This window comes from Haliotis cracherodii, unplaced genomic scaffold (assembly GCF_022045235.1).
Source record: "Haliotis cracherodii isolate W230 unplaced genomic scaffold, xgHalCrac1.p SCAF_27, whole genome shotgun sequence".
Classification (NCBI taxonomy): Eukaryota; Metazoa; Mollusca; class Gastropoda; order Lepetellida; family Haliotidae; genus Haliotis; species Haliotis cracherodii.
Genome location: NW_027266283.1, coordinates 1074898 through 1100799, shown reverse-complemented (window position 1 = coordinate 1100799; position 25902 = coordinate 1074898). Strand labels below are relative to the sequence as shown.

The window sequence follows — 25902 nt, the reverse complement described above, 5'->3', positions numbered from 1 at the left end:
AATGTCATTTATGGAAAGGCATTTAGGTAATAACACTATGCTGTATGGAAAGGCATGTAGGTAATAACACTGTGTTGTATGGAATGGCATGGATGTAATAACACTGTGTTGTATGGAAAGGCATGGGTGTAATAATACTGTTCTGTATGGAAAGGTATGTATGTAATAACACTCTGCTGTATGGAATGGCATGTATGTAATAACACTATACTTTATGGAATGGTATGGATGTAATTATACTGTTCTGTATGGAATGCATTGTATGAAATATTCCTGTGCTGTATGGAAAGGCATGGATGTAACAACGCTGTTCTGTATGGAATGGCATGGATGTAATAACACTGTTCTGTATGGAAAGGCATGTATGTAATAACACTGTGCTGTTTGGAATGGCATGTATGTAATAACACTGTTCTGTATGGAAAGCCATGTATGTAATAACACTCTGCTGTATGGAATGGCATGTGTGTAATAGCACTATTCTTTATGGAATGGCATGTATGTAATAACACTGTACTGTATGGAATTGCATGTTTGTAATAACACTTCTATATGTAAAGGCATGGATGTAATAACACTGCACTGTATGGAAAGCCGTGTATGTTATAACACTATGTTGTATGGAAAGGTCTGGATGTAATAACGCTATGCTGTATGGAAAGACGTGTATGTAATAACACTGTGCTGTACATGAGAAAAACCTCTTCAACAAAGTAACATTCTGTGTTGACATGACGGTGCTCAATTGCATGTGCACATGTGTTAATATTTTTCTTTCACAAGGCTTCTCAGATACTGGCGCACTGTATCATATGAGGATTGAGGCATTAAGCTCGTAGTTTCTATAAGGAGACGGTTATTTTTACTGCACGGATTACGTTATATCACAGAGGGGTTTAGACGTTGAAACTGAAGCCTGTAAACACGGTTTCGCCAAGTCAAGGCTGTTCGAAAGTCATGGAATACTGGATATCCTGTAAGAATGATATGCGTTTCATGGACAATACTCCTTGGACTTGGAAACAGTGCAGGTGAGCGTGGACATTCGTGCAACAATTCATGGCTTATCTCGTGATATTTTATACATAAGACAGGTTTAAAATGAAAAAAAATGAACATAAGAGGCGTTTTTATGACAAACACAAATGAGGTGTTGAGATAGAGACGAGATCGGGATGGGAAACGAGCTTGTGAATTTGGCTGCCAATGTTCATTGTTCTATCAGCTGGATATCGACCTGGTATTGCTCATTTATGATCACCAAGGGTTCTGTGGCAGGCTTATCCGATGTTTTCTTTGTTTCATCGAAAACTAGAACAACATGGTCTGAAAACATGTTAATACAATGTGTCAACGAAAACTAGAACAACATGGTCTTAAGACATGTTAATACAATGTGTCAACGAAAACTAGAACAACATGGTCTGAAAACATGTTAATACAATGTGTCAACGAAAACTAGAACAACATGATCTTAAGACATGTTAATACAATGTGTCAACGAAAACTAGAAACAACATGGTCTGAAAACATGTTAATACAATGTGTCAACGAAAACTAGAACAACATGGTCTGAAAACATGTTAATACAATGTGTCAACGAAAACTAGAACAACATGGTCTTAAGACATGTCACTACAATGTTTCAACAAAAACTAGAACAACATGGTCTTAAGACATATTACTACAATGTTTCAACGAAAACTGGAACAACATGATCTTAAGACAGTTACTACAATGTTTCAACGGAAACTAGAACAGGTCTTTAGTGGTTGTGGGGGTGTTGGTGGGGTGGGGGAGGAGGTTTTTGTTGTTGGTGGTTTTGATAGTGGCAGAGGTGGTATTGGTAGTACTGGCAGTATTGGAGGTATTGGTAGTATTGGCGATATTGGAGGTATTGGTGGTGGAGATGATGGGTAGTAGTCGAATAGTTTTCGTTTATCTGAGCGCGGAACCTTGAATGAACTCTGCACAAAAGGTCACACAACCTGACACAGAGGAAACATCCTTCAAACGTTTATTGATAGCACACTTTCCTCCATCCATCCGATTAGAGCGCGCAGTTTTTTTTCAAACTGATCTGAGTCAGCTTGACACAACTATCCATGGCGATATCGAACCAGTTTATTTTTTTATCTAATGCATTTCTAAACAGTCGACAACTCCTTTGTTTCATTGCGTTAACATCATGCACAGTGTTATTACACACATGCCTGTCTGAGGCACGACTCGGATTGTATGGGATACGCATTACTGCCCCTTGTTCTCATTTAACCCTCATGGTGCTTGGCCGTCATTACTGCCCCTTGTTCTCACTTAACCCTCATGGTGCCTGGCCGTCATTACTGCCCCTTGTTCTCACTTAACCCTCATGGTGCCCGCCCGTCATTACCGCCCCTTGTTCTCACTTAACCCTCATGGTGCATGGCCGTCAGCTGGCTGTGTACACGGTACTGCACAGTTCAAAAACGTATATGTTGCATCAGAAGTGTTACAACGCTCTTTTTTCTTCACACAGCATAACCAAATTGCATAATATTCAACTCGAGTTGATTGTCTTTCCAACAACATCTACAATTATAAACTTCAAAGATCAATGCACTGCCTAGCCATCGATAGAAGTGCTGGTATTGTCAGTTTTCTACTTTTTTCATTACTCGCGATATGGAAGCACCCGAATGTAGCGAGTAAAATCAAACAAACGCCCTTGTTTGAAATCTAAATGTCCACTGATTCATATAATTGGCAAGTACATATCCTAACTGTGATAGACATATGACATTTATGTCGAAGTACACATTCATTGAGAATTTTCCGTGATTCAATAAATCCCGATGAAATTGTCCGTGTTTTTTTACGCCAAAACAAAATTGACGGAAGTGGTCGTGATTAGTTCATTCACAGACAGTCATAAAGATTATGTTACAATACGAATGACAGTTTGGAATATATAATTATAAAATGTTATAAATTACGCTTACATTTGTTATTGCAAATAATTTATTTCAAAATACTTACTTATGTTATGTCTTTATTAAATAAAAGAATGTCACAAATTACGTCATATGGTAGAGTGACGTATTTGTAAACTTTGTGCTGCCGGGTCCCGTTCCACAAAGCGATTGTAGCGCAGCGACAGTCAAAAGTTTATGTTAAAGTATTGGAGTTACAATCACCTCAGCGTTAAGATAGCTTTGTGGAATGGACACCTGAAGTCGAAAGGTAGACCGTTGTATGGTATTCATTAATACATGTAAACTTTGAATGTGTTTGAAGTATTATTCTGTTAAACCCAATTGGGTGATGCTGTGCATGGCGTAGATGTCTGCCGCCTATTTACACACGACGGTGGCTTTGTGAAAAGTACAAGTAATATATAAAACACCAAAATCGGACCCGTAATTCAATTTTATGAACGTTTAACTCTTTTCATAGTTTCATAGCTTCATAGACGGATTTTCGCTTTTCAGATACCAGAACAATTTACACATTTCGTAAAATTGTTATTACAAGGGAGCTCGTTTGGTATTCTATATAATATGTATGCGTCACGTCAAAACGTATATGTATGCGTCACGTCAAAAACGAACATGTATGTGTCACGTCACAAACAAATATGTATGTGTCACGTCACAAACGAATGTGTATGTCACGTTATAAACGAAAATGAATGTGTCACGTCACAAAAGAATATGTATGTGTCACGTCACAAACAAAAATGAATATGTATGTGTCACAAACGAATATGTATGTGTCACGTTAAAACGAACATGTATGTGTCACTTCACAAACAAAAATGAATATGTATGTGTCACAAACGAATATGTATGTGTCACGTTATAAATGAATATGAATGTGTCACAATACAAACGAACATGTATGTGTCACTTCACAACCAAAAATGAATATGTATGTGTCACAAACGAATATATATGTCACGTCACAAACGAATATATATGTGTCACGTTACAATCAAATATGAATGTGTCAAATCACAAACGAACATGTATGTCACGTCATAAACGAATACTCCCCGTATGAATGTGTCACGTTACAAACGAATATGTATGTATCACGTCACAAACTGATGTGAATGTGTCACTTCACAAACAAAAATGAATATCTCACGTCACAAACGAATATGAATTTGTCACGATCACAAACGAATATGTATGTATCACGTCACAGACGGAATCTGCAATGTGTCAACAATGCCACTGCTCACGTGAAATCATTATCAAAGATAAATGTATTCCAATTAACAAGCTGATTGTAAATATTGATATTTTGATATTTATAAACACGTGTCTATATCTTCTTAAACATGCTCCACTTTAAACTATTTGTAATTTGTAGTAATTTCGCTCCTGTTTCTTTCATAGGTCTGATTACCAAGTGGATGACAGAGGCGATCAACGCTTCATCACAAGACAATGGGTACGTTTTTGTCATCCCCACTAGATTAGAATCAGAACAGCATATCGGATATATGACTTGGTGTCATTATTTAAAATATTCCGACCAGGGTTCCAACAGGTTGATGTGTAATCACGCAATCACGTACAATTGACTCAACTCTTCAGGGTGAAAATACATCACCAGCGCATGCGATTTCTGCCCAGTGGAACGGTTGTATCACAGTTGAGTGAGCAATGTCAATTATAGTGAGTATGGTTTTATGCCGCTTTTAGCAATATTCCAGCAACATCATGGCGGGGGACACCAGACATGTACTTCACAAATTGTACCCATATGGTCACGGGTGGGGGGAGGGCATTGTCGAGGGTATTACAGTGACGTGGTGATATTGTCGTGTGTGGCAGAGTGACGTGGATCTGTTGTCGCAGGTGGCACAATAACGTTGGATATTGTCACTAGAGACGACGTTGCAGTGGCATGGTGACATGGGCTATTGTCGGCATAGTGACATTGGAGCTATTGTCACGTGCAGCCCAGTCACATGGGGCTATTGTCACGTGCTGCATTGTCACGTGGGGTGTTGTAACATTCTTTTTATAAATTACAGCATTGACTTGTATTAGCAGCGATCACTTCAAAACGTTCAATTGTTAACATTTCATAACATTCATTTAATGACATGACATTTTTAGAACACTGTTTATCAAATGCGTAATCACATGTATTTAGCAGTTCATGACTTACACACAGGGAGATGTGTAGTGAGTGATTTAGGAAGCTTGTAGCTTTAAGTGAAATTCTGAGAGTAGCCACAGGCTACAGGTGTACAACAATGTTCACAAATGGTGAAACGAGCAGGCTCTATAGCTACTTTCCATGCTTGTTAACTAAGTTTGAAGCTTACAGCACATTAGTGGAAATCGTTCATGTTATAAATAGAGACATATTAATTAGACAATTCAATTGCCAGATTTTTCATATATCTGTCAAACTGTCTCATTGCATTGTGTTTGTTAGTGCAATTGATTTGTCAATCCGAAATATATTGATTAAAGTCTTCAGAAAGTTTTCAAGTGACCAATTTGTTTTTCTTAATACTTGATACATGTATATATTTTTTGTATGCCAGTATGATGTATTTTAACAGAGTGTTAGAGTTGTACCGAAGTAAAACAGAGCATTTTAAAATGTTAATTGAGTTGAACATTTTGCATTCAGAAAACATCCAACTTTGGCCCAAAACTCTTTAACATCCTGACGATCCCATTATGCAGGAAGTAAGGATTTAGTATTAGTTTCACAAAATGAGCACAGATCATCATCGATGATTTTCATTTTAAACAATTCTTTCTTTGAATGAATGATGCAATGAATAAGTTTATATTGAAAGACAAGTAATTCTACATGTTTTGTACAGTTTCTGTATCTGACAAAAACATCCTTCCATGATATTTCTAATTGTCAAGAATGGTATCCTATTTTATACATACTGTTGGGAGAATTGTTTTAGTTATAGTCTTATCATAAAAAAAAATATCTGGAGTGCTACAAGTAAATCTATCAAAGTTGCAGTTAAATGTTGATTATATAAAATAATGTGATTATTTTTAATAGTATCTTTCCAGGATTTTGGTATGTTTTATAGAACCTGGTGATAGTCAATGATTGTTCCTTTAATTTGGTATTTTGTCTTAAGTTCATTGAAGGGCATTATAACACCTTCATTGCAGATATCTTTAATAGTGTAAATTCTCTTTAAAAACAAATTCTTATTATGAAATCAATTTTTTAAACTGATGGTTACATCAAAAAGAGGTTCTGATAGTACTTCTTCAATGTTTGTGGAGTAAGTTTTGTGTCTTCTATTCAATGTTGCCCAAGCAGTCAAAACATCTCTCCAGTAAGGGTTAGCTAAGTGTATACATTTTTTTAATATTAGCCCCAATTAGGATGTTTTTCAATGGAAAGATGCAAGGATTATTACACTTTTTGTTTTGAAGATGTTTTTGAGAACTGAGAGTTTTAGCGAAATTTTAAAATACCTCATCTCTATCATTCTCATTCCGACGTTGTCATATTTTCTTATTAAAGTTGTTCGTTTTATTTTATCCTTTTTGTACAAAATGTTGTTTAGTTCATCAATAAATTCACCTTTACTCTGTATATTCTCCCATATTCTAAGATCCTTCTGGGAAAAAATGAAAAACTCTACAGGGAATCCATCAATGCCTGGGCTTTTGTTACTTTACATAGATTTTACGGCCTTTGTTATTTCATTCATGTTAATCAGGTCTTCTAAATAATCAAACTGTGATTTAATAAGTTTTGGTGTGTTAAGTTTGTGCAATAAATGTTTGGATTCCTTAGTTATTTCTTCACTTGAAGAGTAAAGTTTCTCATAAAAAATGTCTTTGTCCAGTTAAGATGGATGGATTGTCTATCGGTTATTAAATCCCCTTTTTCAGTTATAATACTGTTAATTAGTTTACTGGTATAGTTCCTGTTTTCAAGATGACAAAAATATTTTGTTTAGTGTCTACACAAAACATGTAGCACTCAAATCTTTTATATAAACAATCTACATGTCAGCTTGACCCGTTATGCATGTTTGTCATTTATAGGAAAATACGCTTCTGGAAAGTAATTACACTAACTACGGAAACTATGGGAATCGCCGACACATGTAAATCTAATACACTTATGAAGTAACACCCATGCGGGCAGTAGGGGTATATTGACCGCTTGGGGTGTGACTGCCTGTGGGTGAAGAATAATGCCCGTCTGTCATTGCCAGTAAAGCAAAAGAGGCTCTAAGTGCAACTGGCTTCTTCTATTGTTCACTGTGAAGTCAGGGACTTATCAGTCTGTGAGTCCACTGTAAGTCAACCACTATGTCCATAATACAGTCTAGGTTCAGTAATGGAATTTAGTTCCCGACACTTTCCCTGCCAGAAAACATTTTCCCCAAACTTTCATAATTGTGTGATGCATGTGTAAAACTACCCACAACAAACAACATTGTTTACGGAGCATGGTTTGATAACTTTAGGATACGAACATAGGTTCAATCAGAGTTACTGGGAAGTGCTCCACGTGATTTGAACACATGCAGAATATACAGATAAAAATGCAATTGGAAAAATGCAATACAAATTATTCTGTTATGACATTTATTATTCCGCATTCTGACTGGTCCGCCAGCGGTACCGAATCTATGCAGGACTTTGCATTTGCTTATGATCACATCAATGCAGATGAAACTATTTCTTTGAAAGCAGTTTTCTAAAACTGAAATACCGATTTTACTGAACAAATGTTGCGGAACAAAGTGTTCGAGATCCAGATTATTTAAAGCAAATGTGGCAATATATTTTTCAAATGGGAAATCCGACGAAGGACTTCTTAGAGAGGGTGTGTTAAGTTCAGTTACATTAACACACTTTGACATTAAGTTAGCGCTCATTAATAACGTCCTGTGACATCATGTCTATCGCTTCATAACACGAGGGTGGTGTTTACAAGCTGCAAGGGTCATTTTGAAAAATGTTTACACAGTATTGTGTGGTAGATAATTCTAATGTCTCTTATTGAAAACATTTTAGGATTATGGTGTTAATTATATTTTGAGAAAACACAACCAAACATTCTCGGATTAAAGCTTACTGATCCCTAAAGTTGACCATTCAACCTATTGTAAATATTAGACTTAACCCATACCGCGTCACTCTTAACCTCTGTGTTACCAAATAGTTCGAGATTATTACATATTAAATGTATCTACGATGTATTTTGGTCTTCAGCGGAGTAAGAGTTTAGTAGGAAAAACATATTTGGAGGTGTTTTGTTTAAGATGACGCATTCAGTAAATTAAACTGTTTTCTCTTCAACAGGTTGGGATAAGTTATTTCCTTTATTTTGCTGAGGTTCTAATCTACCCCAAGATCACTATCTTCACGAAGGATATCTGGTTTCGGGACTCCAACAGGAACTGGATGGTGACATGGACGGGGAACGACGAGGCATCCATTTTTGGAACTTACTTCATTCCACACTGTAAAGTTAGTTTCATATTGTACATGTTGAATTGTTGCCAGTTTTAACACAGTTTGCATTGATCAGTCTGAATGTGAAGAAAAATGTCCACCCCTTTTGGGGATATGGATATGTTCACGAGTTTGACATGACAGAAAGTATAGTCAGTTTCCTATTGTATGAAGTTGCTAATTTTAACATCGGTAGATTTAACATTGTCCATACAGTCAACCACAAGTCCGATTTTATAGAAAATAATAATCTGCATATCTCCCATTTGTTGAAGTAAGCTCATCGCAACATACACACATTTCTCGAGAACTGTGACATCTACCTGTGATCCCTAGACACCGTGCAAGGGACGTTTCAATAACTGTACATCGCCCTGTAACACATCCATGTGTGATCCCTTGGGACACTGCTGGGGACGTTTACATAACTGTACATCGCCCTGTAACACATCCATGTGTGATCCCTAGGGACCGTGCTGGGGACGTTTACATAACTGTACATCATCCTGTAACACATTCATGTGTGATCCCTAGGGACCGTGCTGAAGACGTTTACATAACTGTACATCGTCCTGTAACACACCCATGTCTGATACCTAGGGCCAGTGCTGGGAACATTTACATAACTGTACATCGCCCTGTAACACATCAATGTGTGATCCCCAGGGACCGTGTTGGGAACATTTACATAACTGTACATCGCCCTGTAACACATCAATGTGTGATCCCTTGGGACACTGCTGGGGACGTTTACATAACTGTACATCGTCCTGTAACACATCAATGTCTGATCCCCAGGGACCGTGCTGGGAACATTTACATAACTGTACATCTCCCTGTAACACATCAATGTCTGATCCCCAGGGACCGTGTTGGGAACATTTACATAACTGTACATCGCCCTGTAACACATCAATGTGTGATCCCTTGGGACACTGCTGGGGACGTTTACATAGCTGTACATCGACCTGTAACACATTCATTTGTGATCCCTTGCAATTGGGACCGTGCTAGGAACGTTTTCATCACAGCAGATCGACTTGTAACATAGTCACAGATCCAAGTTAGTTAAGTAAACATCTGTCACAATTCACCAGTCTTGTTATACCACGGTGTTTTCTTCACAGATGCTGACAATTCCTACAGACGCAGTCAGAATCATAATGGACAAACACAGCAGTCTTCAAGTACAACGCGTTCGTGTGCATGGTCATATATAAAATTCATTTCAATACAATACCATCATTGTTAAAAATCGCCTCTGCCCAAACATCTTCAGCTATCACCAACAGCTTCGGCCCACACATCTTCAACTCTGTCACCAACAGCCTCGGCCCACACATCTTCAACTCTGTCACCAACAGCCTCGGCCCACACATTGTCAATTCTGTCACCAACAGCCTCGGCCCACACATCTTCAACTCTGTCACCAACAGCCTCGGCCCACACATCTTCAACTATGTCACCAACAGCCTCGGCCCACACATCTTCAACTCTGTCACCAACAGCCTCGGCCCACACATTGTCAATTCTGTCACCAACAGCCTCGGCCCACTCATCTTCAAGTCTGTCAGCAACAGCCTCGGCCCACACGGTGTCAATTCTGTCACCAACAGCCTCGGCCCACACATCTTCAACTCCGTCACCAACAGCCTCGGCCCACACATCTTCAACTCCGTCACCAACAGCCTCGGCCCACACATCTTCAACTCTGTCACCAACAGCCTCGGCCCACACATCTTCAACTCTGTCACCAACAACCTCGGCCCACACATCTTCAACTCTGTCACCAACAGCCTCGGCCCACACATCTTCAACTCTCTCACCAACAGCCTCGGCCCACACATTGTCGATTCCGTCACCAACAGCCTCGGCCCACACATGGTCAATTCTGTCACCAACAGCCTCGGCCCACACATCTTCAACTCTGTCACCAACAGCCTCAGCCCACACATTGTCGATTCTGTCACCAACAGCCTCGGCCCACACATCTTCAACTCTGTCACCAACAGCCTCGGCCCACACATTGTCAATTCTGTCACCAACAGCCTCGGCCCACACATCTTCAACTCTGTCACCAACAGCCTCGGCCCACACATCTTCAACTCTGTCACCAACAGGCTCGGCCCACACATCTTCAACTCCGTCACCAACAGCCTCGGCCCACACATTGTCAATTCTGTCACCAACAGCCTCGGCCCACTCATCTTCAAGTCTGTCAGCAACAGCCTCGGCCCACACGGTGTCAATTCTGTCACCAACAGCCTCGGCCCACACATCTTCAACTCTGTCACCAATATCTTCGGCCCACACATCTTCAACTCAGTCACCAACAGCCTCGGCCCACACATCTTCAACTCTGTCACCAACAGCCTCGGCCCACACATCTTCAACTCTGTCACCAACAGCCTCGGCCCACACATCTTCAACTCTGTCACCAACAGCCTCGGCCCACACATCTTCAACTCTGTCACCAACAACCTCGGCCCACACATCTTCAACTCTGTCACCAACAGCCTCGGCCCACACATCTTCAACTCTGTCACCAACAGCCTCGGCCCACACATCTTCAACTCTGTCACCAACAACCTCGGCCCACACATTTTCAACTCTGTCACCAACAGCCTCGGCCCACACATCTTCAACTCTGTCACCAACAGCCTCGGCCCACACATCTTCAACTCTGTCACCAACAGCTTCGGCCCACACATCTTCAACTCTCTCACCAACAGCCTCGGCCCACACATCTTCAACTCTCTCACCAACAGCCTTGGCCCACACATCTTCAACTCTCTCACCAACAGCCTCGGCCCACACATTGTCGATTCCGTCACCAACAGCCTCGGCCCACACATGGTCAATTCTGTCACCAACAGCCTCGGCCCACACATCTTCAACTCTGTCACCAACAGCCTCAGCCCACACATTGTCGATTCTGTCACCAACAGCCTCGGCCCACTCATCTTCAAGTCTGTCAGCAACAGCCTCAGCCCACACATTGTCAATTCTGTCACCAACAGCCTCGGCCCACACATCTTCAACTCCGTCACCAACAGCCTCGGCCCACACATCTTCAACTCAGTCACCAACAGCCTCGGCCCACACATCTTCAACTCTGTCACCAACAGCCTCGGCCCACACATCTTCAACTCAGTCACCAACAGCCTCGGCCCACACATGGTCAATTCTGTCACCAACAGCCTCGGCCCACACATCTTCAACTCCGTCACCAACAGCCTCAGCCCACACATTGTCAACTCTGTCACCAACAGCCTCCGCCGACACATGGTCAATTCTGTCACCAATATCTTCGGCCCACACATCGTCAATTCTGTCAACAACAGCCTCGGCCCACACATCATCCACTCTGTCACCAATATTCTCGGCCAACACATCTTCAGCTCTGTTACCAACAGCCTCGGTGAACAAATCTTCATTTGTCATCAAGACCGCTTCCGAAGTCTAGTGGATAGAGCCTCTGCGCGTAGAGCGGGGGTCGTTGGTTCGATTTCCGGTACGTCAGGGGGCTAGCACCATAAAAATCGGCGTTATATTATATCGGTATTCTGGAATTATAACCTGCAGTTACAAGTACGTATAGGCCTGACCTTCCACGAGATGGTCAATAACTCCGAAGTTATTTTCATTATTAAAGTTATTATTATGATTATTATTAACATAATAAAATAAAAAAAAATGCAGCAAAGAGGGTTAGGGTGATCCTGGCACAGTCAGGCTGGTTAGGCTCATGCTCAGCTCAGATCCCTTGTCCCCTCTACACGCAGCCCAGACAGTGAATGGAACTTCTCCCAGGAAGCGCTGCCCAGTCAAACCTACCCAGAACTTTTCAGAGAATGTGAAGACTCCCCAACACTGCAGCCTTCTGCATCATCCAGAGTGTCGGAAAGGCTATATTCCTGGTAGCAAACACTCTCTCAATGTCACTCAACAGATTGGGAGGTACCAAACCTAAGGCTTCGAGAACAATGTGGAGTCGGATGACTTGGTACTTGCGATGCAAGCGTGACATTTCGAAAGCGAGGACTGTCAGAGGGAAATGTTCCAGCAAGATAATGCCAGGCCGCATACTGCACGTGCCACAGTTGACTATCTACAGAACGAAAACTTCCTTCCAAATCCCCAGATCTCAACCCCAAAGAACATTAGTGTTATGACCTAGATAGACGTCATTGCAACCCATACACTTCAGCCACGTTTACACGCATTTTCTGGACGAGTTACCTGGGATTCCACAATCCCGGTTTGTGGTTTGTGAGAACAACGCCGACGTGAACTGACGTCAACACTCACTGAACTTCACACGTCACACTGTCACACAGGCGCACAAATTGTGAAGCTTTGAGGTTTTTCTTAAAATTGACCACCGCCGCCTCTCTTTGCTTTTGAAACCATTTGGCGTTGGGATATCTTTCATCATGCATATTTATGGTCGTGGGAAATGTTTTGACACATAGACCACTGATGTCAAGGTTCAAGATCACCCTCAAGTGGCAATATTGTTGTTAATACTATAAGTGATGACAATATTAGGATATCAGAAGTAGGTCACTGTGAACTACTTATAGTGATAAGCATATGCTTTTCTCCAATGTTACATTGCGGTTACCGTATTTGGTATATTTGCTGGAACGTTTTTGAAACGCCCCACTGATATTCAATGTCAAATATCTTTCTTATTGAGGTAGCTAGGGGCATGGGACTTTTTTAAAAGTTATTTTGCATGAGACATGTGTTTTCCCAAACTGGACCTATTTTTATTAGACATGAAGTGCACACATTCTTATTAATGTTCTTACAAACACGGGACTTTCTGTTTAAAATTGTATTGCATGAGACGTACATGTATCTTGTCCCAAGTCGGCAGTGGTGTAGCTTTCTTATTACTGTTTTTGAAGGCGTGTTGTAAGGTCGCTGTGAATATGACGTGTATTTGCCAACACAAAGTGATACCTTCTTTATAAATTAGTTTGAGGTACAGGGCAATCTGTTGTAAAGTTGTCTTGCACTGAGCACGTATTATTGAAATATGATTATTGAAACGACGAAATCAGACTTGATGTCTGAGTGATGTCATTGCTTTGGAAATGGCTTCAGATTCCTCATTATGCTAGACCAAGGCAGGTCCTTCAATCTGGTATGGGGCTGTAGTAGGCATGTATTTCACCGAACCAGAGGTAATGGTACGTCACTGGAAACGTGATGGTAGGTAATGATTTCTGAGGAGTACTAGAACTGTTAGTGAGGGGACTGCTTCTGTTTTTGCAAGTTCGTGCAAACACATTTCTTATTTATGTATGTATTTATACGATTATTACAATAATATGTTTTGTTTGTTTTGATAGTGTATTTGTTGTGTTTGTGCAGCTAACGACTTATTGTCAATTGAAACACCCATTCTCTGGATACTAGCTCATGCTTTAATTCAATTCTAGCTGGCTTAGCGGTCATATCACACTATTACACTGAAACCCGCTTAGTCTGGAAACCCCAGTTTGCGGACGCTCATTCCGTATTAACCAGGTTTAATTGTATTTTTCCGAACACTTTCTCTATTTCTTCCGAAACGTATCAGAGTTAGATTTAAACCAAGACAAGAATCACCATCTTCATGTTGTGGGGACATTAATGTGAACGTACTCGTAAATTTTAAATTATATAAATCAATTGTATTTGAGCAATGTAATCTTATTACTCATGTTTGCATTTTGAATGTAGTCTTGATATTGATATTATGCTGTCTCTGTGATTTTCCATTAAATTAATATTGTTGTAAGCATGAAAATAATTTGCATTCACTTGCTTACGTGATCGAGGATCGATTGACATATTGCCACACATCTTGTATCGTTACATTTCCATTCCACTTACGAAAGCGTATACCAGAACCGAAAAAACACACTTTCAGTAAAGTGTGATGCAGCACATCATTTGATATTGAGATCAGAACAATACGTGGAACATGTCTAAGGAAGAACAGTTTTCCTAAAGTCAGTAATTCTACTCGAAATACTATCTGTTTTGGTGTTGTTTAATGTCTTTATGTTGTGTGTCATTTTTCAAATAAAAAGGTGTTCAGCATCATAAAAGTTGTTTATTCTCTATTCGTGCGTGCGTGTGCACGTACGTGTGCATGTGCGTGTGCGTGTGTGTGTGTGTGTTTCTTTTAACGGATATATTCTTGAGTCGTATACGAAAAGTTGCCACACTTGCGGGGTTTCACATGAAGTAATGCCAGAGTTTATTTGCAGGCTCATACTTTAGGGGCGACATCAGGGGTTGTATCAGGGGTCACACAAGAGGTCATGACAGAGGTTATCTCCAGGCTCATACTTTAGGGGCTATATCAGGGACTGTATCAGGAGTCACACAAGAGGTCATGCCAGAGGTTATTTTCAGGGTCATACTTTAGGGGCAATATCAGGGGTTGTATCAGGGGTCACATAAGAGGTCATGTTAGAGGTTATTTCAAAGGTTATACTTTTGGAGCGATACAAGGGTTTGTATCAGGGGTCACACAAGACGTCATGCCAGATGTTATTTTTCAGGGCTCATACTTTAAGGGCTATATCAGGGGCTGTATCAGGAGTCACACAAGAGGTCATGCCAGAGGTTATTTTCAGGGTCATACTTTAGGGGCGATATCAGGGGTTGTATCAGGGGTCACACAAGAGGTCATGCCAGAGGTTATTTTCAGGGTTATACTTTAGAGGCTATATCAGGGTTGTATCAGGAGTAACACAAGAGGTCATGCCCGAGGTTATTCAGGGTTGTACTTAAGGGGCTATGTCAGGGGTTGTATCAGGGGTCACACAAGAGGTCACGCCAGAGGTTATTTTCAGGGTCATATTTTAGGGGCGACATCAGGGGTTGTATCAGGGGTCACACAAGAGGTCATGCCAGAGGTTATTTTAAGGGTCATACTTTAGGGACTATATCAGGGGTTGTATCAGGGGTCACATAAGAGGTCATGTTAGTGGTTATTTCAAAGGTTATACTTTTGGAGCGATAAAAGGGTTTGTATCAGGGGTCACACAAGAGGTCATGCCAGAGGTTATTTCAAGAGTTGTACTTTAGGGGCGGAATGGTATATTTATGTTGCCATGTGTTTGTAGATAACGAGTTATTGTCAATGTAAACACATGCTCATAAGAACCATGTTTTCATCATATGTTTCCTTCTTTAATAATGAAAATAGAAGAGATCTTGATTCACTCCATTTCTCGCTGGGGCTAATTGTCATGTCTAAATATCAACCCGTCAGTCAGTGTGTGTCCATGCCATGACAATATATGACCTGGGTACATGTCAATGTCAGGTCTAAATACAATCAGTGTGTATCATATGCTGTGACGATGTGTGACGTGGTTAACTTGTTTAGGTCAGGTCTGAATACAATCAGTGTGTATCCATGCCATCACAATGTGTAACCTTGGTACTGGTATATGTCAGGTCTAAATACAATCAGTGTGTATCACATGCTGTGATGATGTGTGACGTGGTTAACTTGTATATGTCAGGTCTGAATACAATCAGTGTGTATATATAACATCACAATGTGTAACCTGGGTACTTGGATATGTCAGGACTGAATGCAATCAGTGTGTATCCATGCCATCACAATATGTGACCTGGGTGCTTGTATATGTCAGGTCTAAATACAATCAGTGTGTATCACATGTCATGGCAATATGTGACCTGGGCATTACAAGATTGTGGACTGATCATGTTACTCCCTGTCATCACGGACGTCGGTGTTACGACATTGTGAACTGATGATGTTACTCCCTGGCATCACGGACGTCGGTGTTACGACATTGTGAACTGATGATGTTACTCCCTGACATCACGGACGTCGGTGTTACGACATTGTGGACTGATCATGTTACTCCCTGGCATCACGGACGTCGGTGTTACGACATTGTGGACTGATCATGTTACTTCCTGGCATCACGGACGTCGGTGTTACGACATTGTGGACCGATCATGTTACTTCCTGGCATCACGGACGTCGGTGTTACGACACTGTGGACTGATCATGTTACTCCCTGGCATCACGGACGTCGGTGTTACGACATTGTGGACTGATCATGTTACTCCCTGGCATCACTGACGTCGGTGTTACGACACTGTGGACTGATCATGTTACTTCCTGGCATCACGGACGTCGGTGTTACGACACTGTGGACTGATCATGTTACTTCCTGTCATGAGGGGCGTCGGTGTTACGACATTGTGGGCTGATCATGTTACTCCCTGTCATCACGTACGTCGGTGTTACGACATTGTGGACTGATCATGTTACTCCCTGTCATCACGGACGTCGGTGTTACGACATTGTGGGCTGATCATGTTACTCCCTGGCATCACGGACGTCTGTGTTACGACATTGTGGACTGATCATGTTACTCCCTGGCATCACGGACGTCGGTGTTACGACATTGTGGATCGATCATGTTACTCCCTGGCATCACGGACGTCGGTGTTACGACATTGTGGGCTGATCATGTTACTCCCTGTCATCACGTACGTCGGTGTTACGACATTGTGGACTGATCATGTTACTCCCTGTCATCACGGACGTCGGTGTTACGACATTGTGGGCTGATCATGTTACTCCCTGGCATCACGGACGTCTGTGTTACGACATTGTGGACTGATCATGTTACTCCCTGGCATCACGGACGTCGGTGTTACGACATTGTGGGCTGATCATGTTACTCCCTGGCATCACGGACGTCTGTGTTACGACATTGTGGGCTGATCATGTTACTCCCTGTCATCACGGACGTCGGTGTTACGACACTGTGGACTGATCATGTTACTCCCTGACATCACGGACGTGGGTTGAACGACATTGTGGACTGATCATGCTACTCCCTGGCATCACGGACGTCGGTGTTACGACATTGTGGGTGGACGACGTCTGTCATGTAGTAACTTGAGAAGTGATGTGAAATGGGGTTTAACGTCGCGTTCAAGATTATTGCACTCTCTCCAAAGTATTTTTCTTTGCGCAATTCAAGGGAAGTAACTCTTGTGGCATTGTTGAAAGATTAAAGTAAAGCTCATCATCACACCACATTAAAAAGGAAATTTACATGTTTAACTTTCCTGTATTTGATAAAGGCAAAATTAGTTGAGATATAGAAAATACTGGCAATACAAGTTGTACACAGTAGGAGTACAGGAAATATGACTTTGCCTGTAGAGGTTCCAAGTAATATGAGTTTGTCTACTGAGAATATAAGGAATATTAGTCATTTAACTGAGAATATTATTCAAACTGTTGCGAATACAAGGATCATGAGTGAATCGATATAAAGTCCAGGAAAATTGAGTTAATCTATTGTAAATACAAGGAATATAGTTTATTCTATTGAGTATACAAGGAACAATGTTTAATCTTCAGGGAATACCAGGAATATCAGTCAATCAATTGAGAATACACGACTATTATTCAATATATCGATAATACAAGAACATTGAGTTTATCGTTTGAGAATACAGGGAATACCAGACAGCCAATTGAGAATACATGAATATGATTGAATCTTTGAAAATACAAGGAATATAATTAATCTATTAACAGTACAAGCAATACGGGTTAAATTATTGAGAATACAAGGAATATTAGTTAATCTGTTGGGTATACAGGGAATATGAGATCAACCATTGGGAATAAAAAGAATGTTAAGTAATCTATACAGCTTACAAGGAATATTAGTTGATTTATAGCACAGTATAGAGGCTACAAAGAATATGACTGGTTGGCTGGTCGGTTGGTTTGTTGTTTAACGCCGCACTCAGCAATATTCCAGCTGTATGATGGCGGTCTGCAAATAATCGAGTCTGGACCAGACAATCCAGTGATTAATATCATGTGCATCGATCCACGCATTTGGGGTCGATGACATGCATCAACCAAATCAGCGAGCCTGACCACCCGATCCCGTTAGTCGCCTCTTACGACAAGCATAGTCGCCTTTTACGGCAAGTATTGGTTGTTGAAGACCTATTATACCCCGGAATCCCGGGAGCTAACAAATAGAGGATATACGAAATCTTGGTTAATCAATAATAGATAGAAGGATTATGAGTTAATCTATTACGAATACAGGTAATGTTAGTTAATCCATTGAGTATAAAGGTAAGTATAAGTTAATCCTTTAAGTATAAAGGTAAGTGTGAGTTAATCCATTAAGTATAAAGGTAAGTATGAGTTAATCCAGTGAGTATAAAGGTAAGCACGAGTTAATCCAGTGAGTATAAAGGCAAGTATGAGTTAATCCATTGCGTATAAAGGTGAGTATGAGTTAATCAATTGAGTATATAGGTAATTAGTAGGTGCAACTTGAGAAAAGGAGTAAAATGTAAAGACGAAGATGAGGGATGCCATCTGGTGTCTTCTTCAAAAGATTCGATTCATTGTCCAACACTGACAGAATAACAAATCACACCTATGTACCGTCCCTATGTCAGATCTGGGCCGTTCAGACAAAATATATCTTACATGTGTGAATTCACTTCTCGTTTGAATTCGCTGTTAACAGTTAACAAAATGCAGATGAAATCAGCCATGATGACGTGGAGATTCACCAGCAACATCAAGTCGACTGCCAAGTGGTGGTGATCTACTTGAAGACTTCTGGGTGATGTAAGCTTGTGAAACCTGCCCTGAGGCAGTTGGGGGCACGGGTGGCCGAGTCGTCTAAAGCGGCGCGATTCGCTGTGCAGAGTTGCGTCCCTTGGGCACGCCAGAAACCTATGATTGTGGATTCGAATCCCGGTTCGCCCCGATTATATTTCTAGGTTTGTCAGCACCATTCCCGTGCTCGTGTATGTCACCGAAGTGGTACACGTCTGAGACCTGCATCACTTCGGGCTTTCCTCCCACATTAAGCTGATACTGGAATACTGTTAAAAGCGGCGTTAAACCCAACTCACTCACTCACACCAAAGGCAGTTAGTTAGTGTGAAGTGAGGCGAGGTGGACTACTAATGGTATAGTGCCCACTGATATACCATGCCGCAGTTTAACATGAATACCCCTCAGTATACTCCAAACTAACCATACCTTCTTTCCCCTTATCATATCCGCCTCACGTTTGTATGAAGCTTGTCTCATGTTGGTATGAAGCTTGTCAAGTCCGTCTCAAGTTGGTATGAAGATTGTCAAGTCTGCGTTATATTGGTATGAAGATTGTCAAGTCCGCCTTATGTTGGTATGAAGTTTGTCAAGTCCGCTCTCTTCAAGTTGGTATGAAGCTTGTCAAGTTCAATCTCTTCGAGTTGGTATGAAGCTTGTCAAGTTCGATCTCTTCGAGTTGGTATGAAGTTTGTCAAGTCCGCTCTCTTCAAGTTGGTATGAAGCTTGTCAAGTCCGCTCTCTTCAAGTTGGTATGAAGCTTGTCAAGTTCGATCTCTTCGATTTGGTATGAAGCTTGTCAAGTTCGATCTCTTCGAGTTGGTACGAAGTTTGTCAAGTTCGATCTCTTCGAGTTGGTATGAAGTTTGTCAAGTCCGCTCTCTTCAAGTTGGTATGAAGCTTGTCAAGTCCGCTCTCTTCAAGTTGGTATGAAGCTTGTCAAGTTCGATCTCTTCGAGTTGGTATTGGTATGAAGTTTGTCAAGTTCGATCTCTTCGAGTTGGTATGAAGATTGTCAAGTCAGCCTCATGTAATTATGAAGCCTGTAAAGTCAGCCTCATATTGGTATGAAGCTTTCAGGTCCGTCTCAGGTTGATATGAAGCTTGTCAAGTTTGCCTCGTGTTGGAATGAAGCTTGGCCTTATGTTGGTACGAAGCTTGTCAAGTCGACAATGAAGTGTTTTTAAGAGTGCATGACAGACGCAGCAGAAAGGCGCCGTCAGGATTCTGCCCAGTAACTCATCATTGTGTCATTCGGGTGACATTCAGATCTGCACGTGCAATAGCCCGTGATGCGAGTCTCTTTTGACGTTTGTCACTTTGGTGATCTCACACCAACTCGTTAATTATGCTGACATTCTCATGGGATTGTGCTGGGATTCAACATAATGATCATAGGTTTCTGACATACCAAAGGGACACAATTTTTCACAGCGAATTGTGCAGCAGAAGACGACTGGGCCGCCCATATCCATACTGATCTACAAGTCGGCTAATTCAAATCTCCTGCTATCAGCTGTGGGGCTACTGACCAATCTGCCATCACTAATTGCTGGAAGCTGGTGATCAGTCGGAGCCGGGGCTCCAGATACAGATATCCCGTCACAGTTACTGTCCCGGCGCTCACTGCCCCATCATTAGCCGCATGTTATTGCTAAAAAAACCAGCCATCACCACCAACACAACCTGCCACACAACCTACCAGATACGCACAACCCTACCAAACACGCACAACATACCAGACACACATAACATACCAGGCACGCATTAACACCTACCTGCCACACACACACCTACCATGCAGACACACAGAACCCTACCAGACACACACAACCTACCAGATACATACAACCTACCACATACACACAACCTACCAGACACACACAACCCTACCAGATACACACAAGCTACCAAACACACACAACCCTACCAGACACGTATAACCATACCAGACACACACAACCTAACAGACACACACAACCTACCAGATACACACAAACTACCAGACACACACAACCTTCCAGACACACACAATCTACCAGACACACACAACCTACCAGACACACACAAGCTACCAGACACACAACCAACCAGACACACACAAATCTACTAGACACACACAAGGTACCAGACACATAACCCTACCAGACACACACAAGCCACCAGATCGATTTGTAATGGAGTGAAAGGGGTGTTTTCGTCATCCCATGTGGCACTTCGGACCTAGCTACGTATAGCTATATACTATGTTCAACACACATGAATAAAATACTTACGTCAACATCAATCAATTTATCTCTAGTCAAGTACTGAAGAGGCCCCAGGCCTATTGTACGTGTGACAGAAATATGGCACACAATTTTAACTTATATTTACAGATTTGGTTCTACATAACAATGCGTGGAATATGTACATGGCTACGTTTTTCATTATTAATGACTTTCAGCTGTGAATATATGACTAGAGCAAATCTACCGCATTCTCCATAAAACATGATAGATGTGTTGGGTTTTACACCGAGAATTATTTTTTTTTATATGCAAATAAGTGGACCTTTTCGATATCATTAAATTGTTTTAATCCCCATATTTCAGCACCGTAAAGTAAAATTGGGTTAATTATAACATCAAAGATCTTAAAGAATGACTTATAACTTATATTACAAGGATATGTATATTCTTTAATATACCAAATAAAACCTTTTTGGCCTGAACTGATGCTTCTCTTACATGAATAGACCAATTTGGACTGTTACTGAAATAAACACCCAAATATTTATAGTGTGTAGTCACATTCAAACTTTGAGCTTTAAAGGACCGTTTTGCATTTTTTGGCAAGTTTGCAACAATTGTTAAATTCAATAATTTTTGGTTTCGACTCTATTAACTGTGCCACCAGCTGTGCTTGAGAACATGATAATTTCATCTGCAAATAATAAAAGAAAGAGTTAAACAACATTTGGATGTAACTGAATGCCATTTGTACAATTGTTTCCGATACTAATTCCTTTGTGAAAAAGGAAAATAAAAACGGAATCAATATACATCCATGGCGGACGCCCAATTTGGATTCAAACATATCAGACATCAAACCCTTGTCACGATTAACATTTGCATATATACTACCCAATAACTTCAACATTTTGGAACTAAGTCCATGTGCAGAAAATATTCTCCATAGTTTACACCTGTGTATAGAATCAAATGCTTTTGAGAAGTCAACAAATAATCCATAAAACTTTCCCCCTTTTTTGTTGATATAGCGCTGTACCAGAGAAAGTGTAGTACAAAGACATTATCAACTGTTGAATATCCTCCCCTAAATCCAGCCTGCACTTCCGAAATTTTATGCACGGTATTGGCCCAAGACACAAGTCTCTTGTTAATAATAAAAGTAAATATTTTACTGAAGATACACAAGAGAGTTATCCGTCTGTAGTTGTTGACATCATTAGAAGCACCTGCTTTATGAAGCGGAATTAAAAAACCAATAGACCATGTTGCCGGGAAGTATCCCTCTTCAAACATCACATTAAATAACAATTCTAGGTATGGGACAAGTAGATCAGCCGAATGTATAAATAATTCAGAAATGGTGTCAGCTTAAATGATGGATACTGTTTAATTATCGTCTTTTGTTATAGGCATATTGAGAATATCCTCTGTAATATCTTTAGTGACATCATCATTAGTACAGTCATCTTGTAAGATACTCGGAAAGTCGTTCGGCACATGTACAGTTGATGTTTGCTCACCAGCAAACAAATCTCTAAAATGTGCAAAAAAGTCACCAATCTTAATATTATTTTGAACATAATTCTTAAAATTCAAACTTTTAATCACAGTCCAGTCATTCTTTATGTTCTTAATCTTATTTTACATACATTGCTTTTTGTGTTCAAAATATTCATTCCTTTTTTGCCTGCATACAGCATTATATTTGTTTCTTATGTAGTTGTAATCCTTCAAAGTGTGACTGTCCTTATATGTTCTAAACCTATTCAGTGCTCTTCATCTTTTAGGTTTCAACAGTTCATATTCAGTATCAAACCATTCGTTATTGTATTTACTTCTTCCAACTGGCTTCTTCATATCATTTGCTGCGACACATAATGTATCTGTATTACACTCTATACTTCTATCAATGTCATTAAAAAATCATATCAACATATTTATCCAGTAATTCTTGTATATGATCGGACAGCATATTTTCCCTAAATAATTCTAACTTTTTAGAGTCCCATTTAAATCTAAATGAATTTTGGATAGAAAAGTCATTGGCAAGCTCAAACACTGCCACAGATGCAATTATATAATCTATTACACTTGCCCCATTTTGCCCAATGAATGTATATTCCTCAATTTCACGGTCAGTTCCTGATCTTCCGTTCATGACATGAATGTTGCATAACGAGCACAACTCTAACAAACATTTATCAAAGTTGTTTACATTTTTATCACTTGAGAAACGATTTAAACTAAAATAATCGCCCATTAAATCCCAGCTTGAGATAAACCACAGGAGATGACATATTCCCTTCAGTTTGGTGCAATTCGGAAATGAAGCTACTTATATCCCACTTGTGGTTCACTGCAATTGACGACCTTCAGTTTAGTGAAGAAAAAAATATTCATGTATTTTACAAAATCCCCAAATCCCCCAAAATATATATATCTTAAATAAATATATATATATCTCCCAAATTATCAAAAGGCACCATTTCACCACTAGACTTATCTGCACAGAAAGTTTCATCTTGAACTATTAAACAGTTTAGAAGTTCTGCTCAGGATACGAGCACTACCTTCGTTTTCAGTCGAAGTCCAACTTCAAATCTTTGAAAGGCATTAGAAGTGATACACAGAAGGAAGAGAATTTAAGGATGTCAACTTCTTTATTATGAGGAACACAACGTTTCGGAGTATTTGCTTACTCCTTCATCAGGTGAATGAATGACATGAGGCAGAGAGCATATATATGTACATATCAATCATTCACCTGATGACGGAGTAAGCATGTACTTCGAAACGTTGTGTTTCTCATAATAAGGAAGTTGACATCCATAAACTCTCTTCCTTGAAGTCCAACTTGTCATAAAAAATAAAATGTAAAAAACTTCCAAAATCATCAAAATGCACCTGTTCCCCACTAGACTTATCTATATAGCCAGTTTCAACAAGAAGGTTTTTGGAGTTCTGTTCCGGAAACGGAAAACAACTTGTTTTCTTCATGAAAATTATGAAAACAAAACAAAAACCGGGGGTATAAAACCCTCTTCTTTATTGTAAGGAAAGTCATGATAATTGGTTTAGGGACAATGGACAAACAGCCGTAAAGGAGACTAGACTCGGGTCACTGGAATTTTGATTCCTGTCATCCAAAATCTATATATTATTGTGTCGGTTACTTATATGTTATGATGTGTAGTTGATGAAGACCTGTATTACTAACAGACAGTGTATCAGGCTGTCTCAGTCACTAATCACAATTTCCAGACCAAGACTGAGATGGAACCCTGTCGTAGAGTCATCCTTTAATGAATGCATAGCCCCGGGTTCTGGTTAATTACCAACACAGTAATACCTTAGTGTGTTCTAACTGCATTCGGAATGATCACTAAATTATTCAGAATGTTGTTAACCTCCGTCACACCTGATGCAGAAATATCAATACATGGAGGAATACATCACAGGAATAATCTGTCTTGACAGAACATTAATGTCTATTCTGAATGACAAATGTACTTATTGTATGTAATAACCTCTTGACACAAAGAGTAGTTGATAACAGACACTTTGTCATACCATTAATGGGAATCTGAGCGACAAAACCTTTACCATTGTTTAAGCAGTCTCTACTATAAGAACCTCTTGACATAAGGAAATCGTACATTACACACGCTTCGTCTTACCAATAATGGGACAAAACCTTTTCCATTGTTATAAGCAGTCTCTACTATAACAACCTCTTGACACAAGGAAATGGTACATCACATACACTTTGTCTTACCAATAATGGGAACATCAGCGACAAAACCCTTTACAGAGTAATAAGACATCTCTACTATAACAACCTCTTGACACAAGGATATCGTACATTACACGCACTTTGTCTTACCAATAATGGCACAAAACCCTTTCCATTGTTATAAGCAGTCTCTGCTATAACAACCTCTTGACACAAGGAAATCGTATATTACACACACTTTGTCTTACCGATAATGGGAAGATCAGCGACAAAACCCTTTACAGAGTAATAAGACATCTCTACTATAAGAACCTCTTGACACAAGGATATCGTACATTACACACACTTTGTCTTATCAATAATGGGACAAAACCTTTTCCATTGTTATAAGCAGTCTCTGCTATAACAACCTCTTGACACAAGGAAATCGTACATTACACACACTTTGTCTTACCAATAATCGGAACATCAGCAACAAAACCCTTTACAGAGTAATAAGACATCTCTACTATAACGACCTCTTGACACAAGGAAATCGTACATTACATGCACTTTGTCTTACCAATAATGGCACAAAACCCTTTCCATAGTTGTAAGCAGTCACTGATATAACAACCTCTCTCTCTCTCTCGCACACACTCTCTCTCTCTCTCACACAAACTCACTCACATTCACAATTACACACACACACACACACACACACACACACACACACACACACACACACACACACACACACACACACAAACATTTTTGTCCCTCTGAATCCTTTTACATAGATATTAATATGATGATGCAGTTTCACTG

The 25902-nt window shown here is 40.2% G+C and overlaps 1 protein-coding gene across 1 annotated transcript; it reads right to left on the bottom strand.

Moving 5' to 3' along the window:
- Window positions 1-1742: 1742 nt before the first annotated feature.
- Window positions 1743-11906, bottom strand: LOC139473131 (uncharacterized). The gene is made up of 5 exons (XM_071255649.1): window positions 11621-11906; window positions 10973-11539; window positions 10253-10762; window positions 9753-10135; window positions 1743-1967 (listed from the first exon to the last, which is right to left on the bottom strand). Exons 1-5 carry the CDS (start codon window positions 11904-11906, stop codon window positions 1743-1745), a joined length of 1971 nt encoding a protein of 656 aa, XP_071111750.1.
- Between the last annotated feature and the right edge of the window lie 13996 nt (window positions 11907-25902).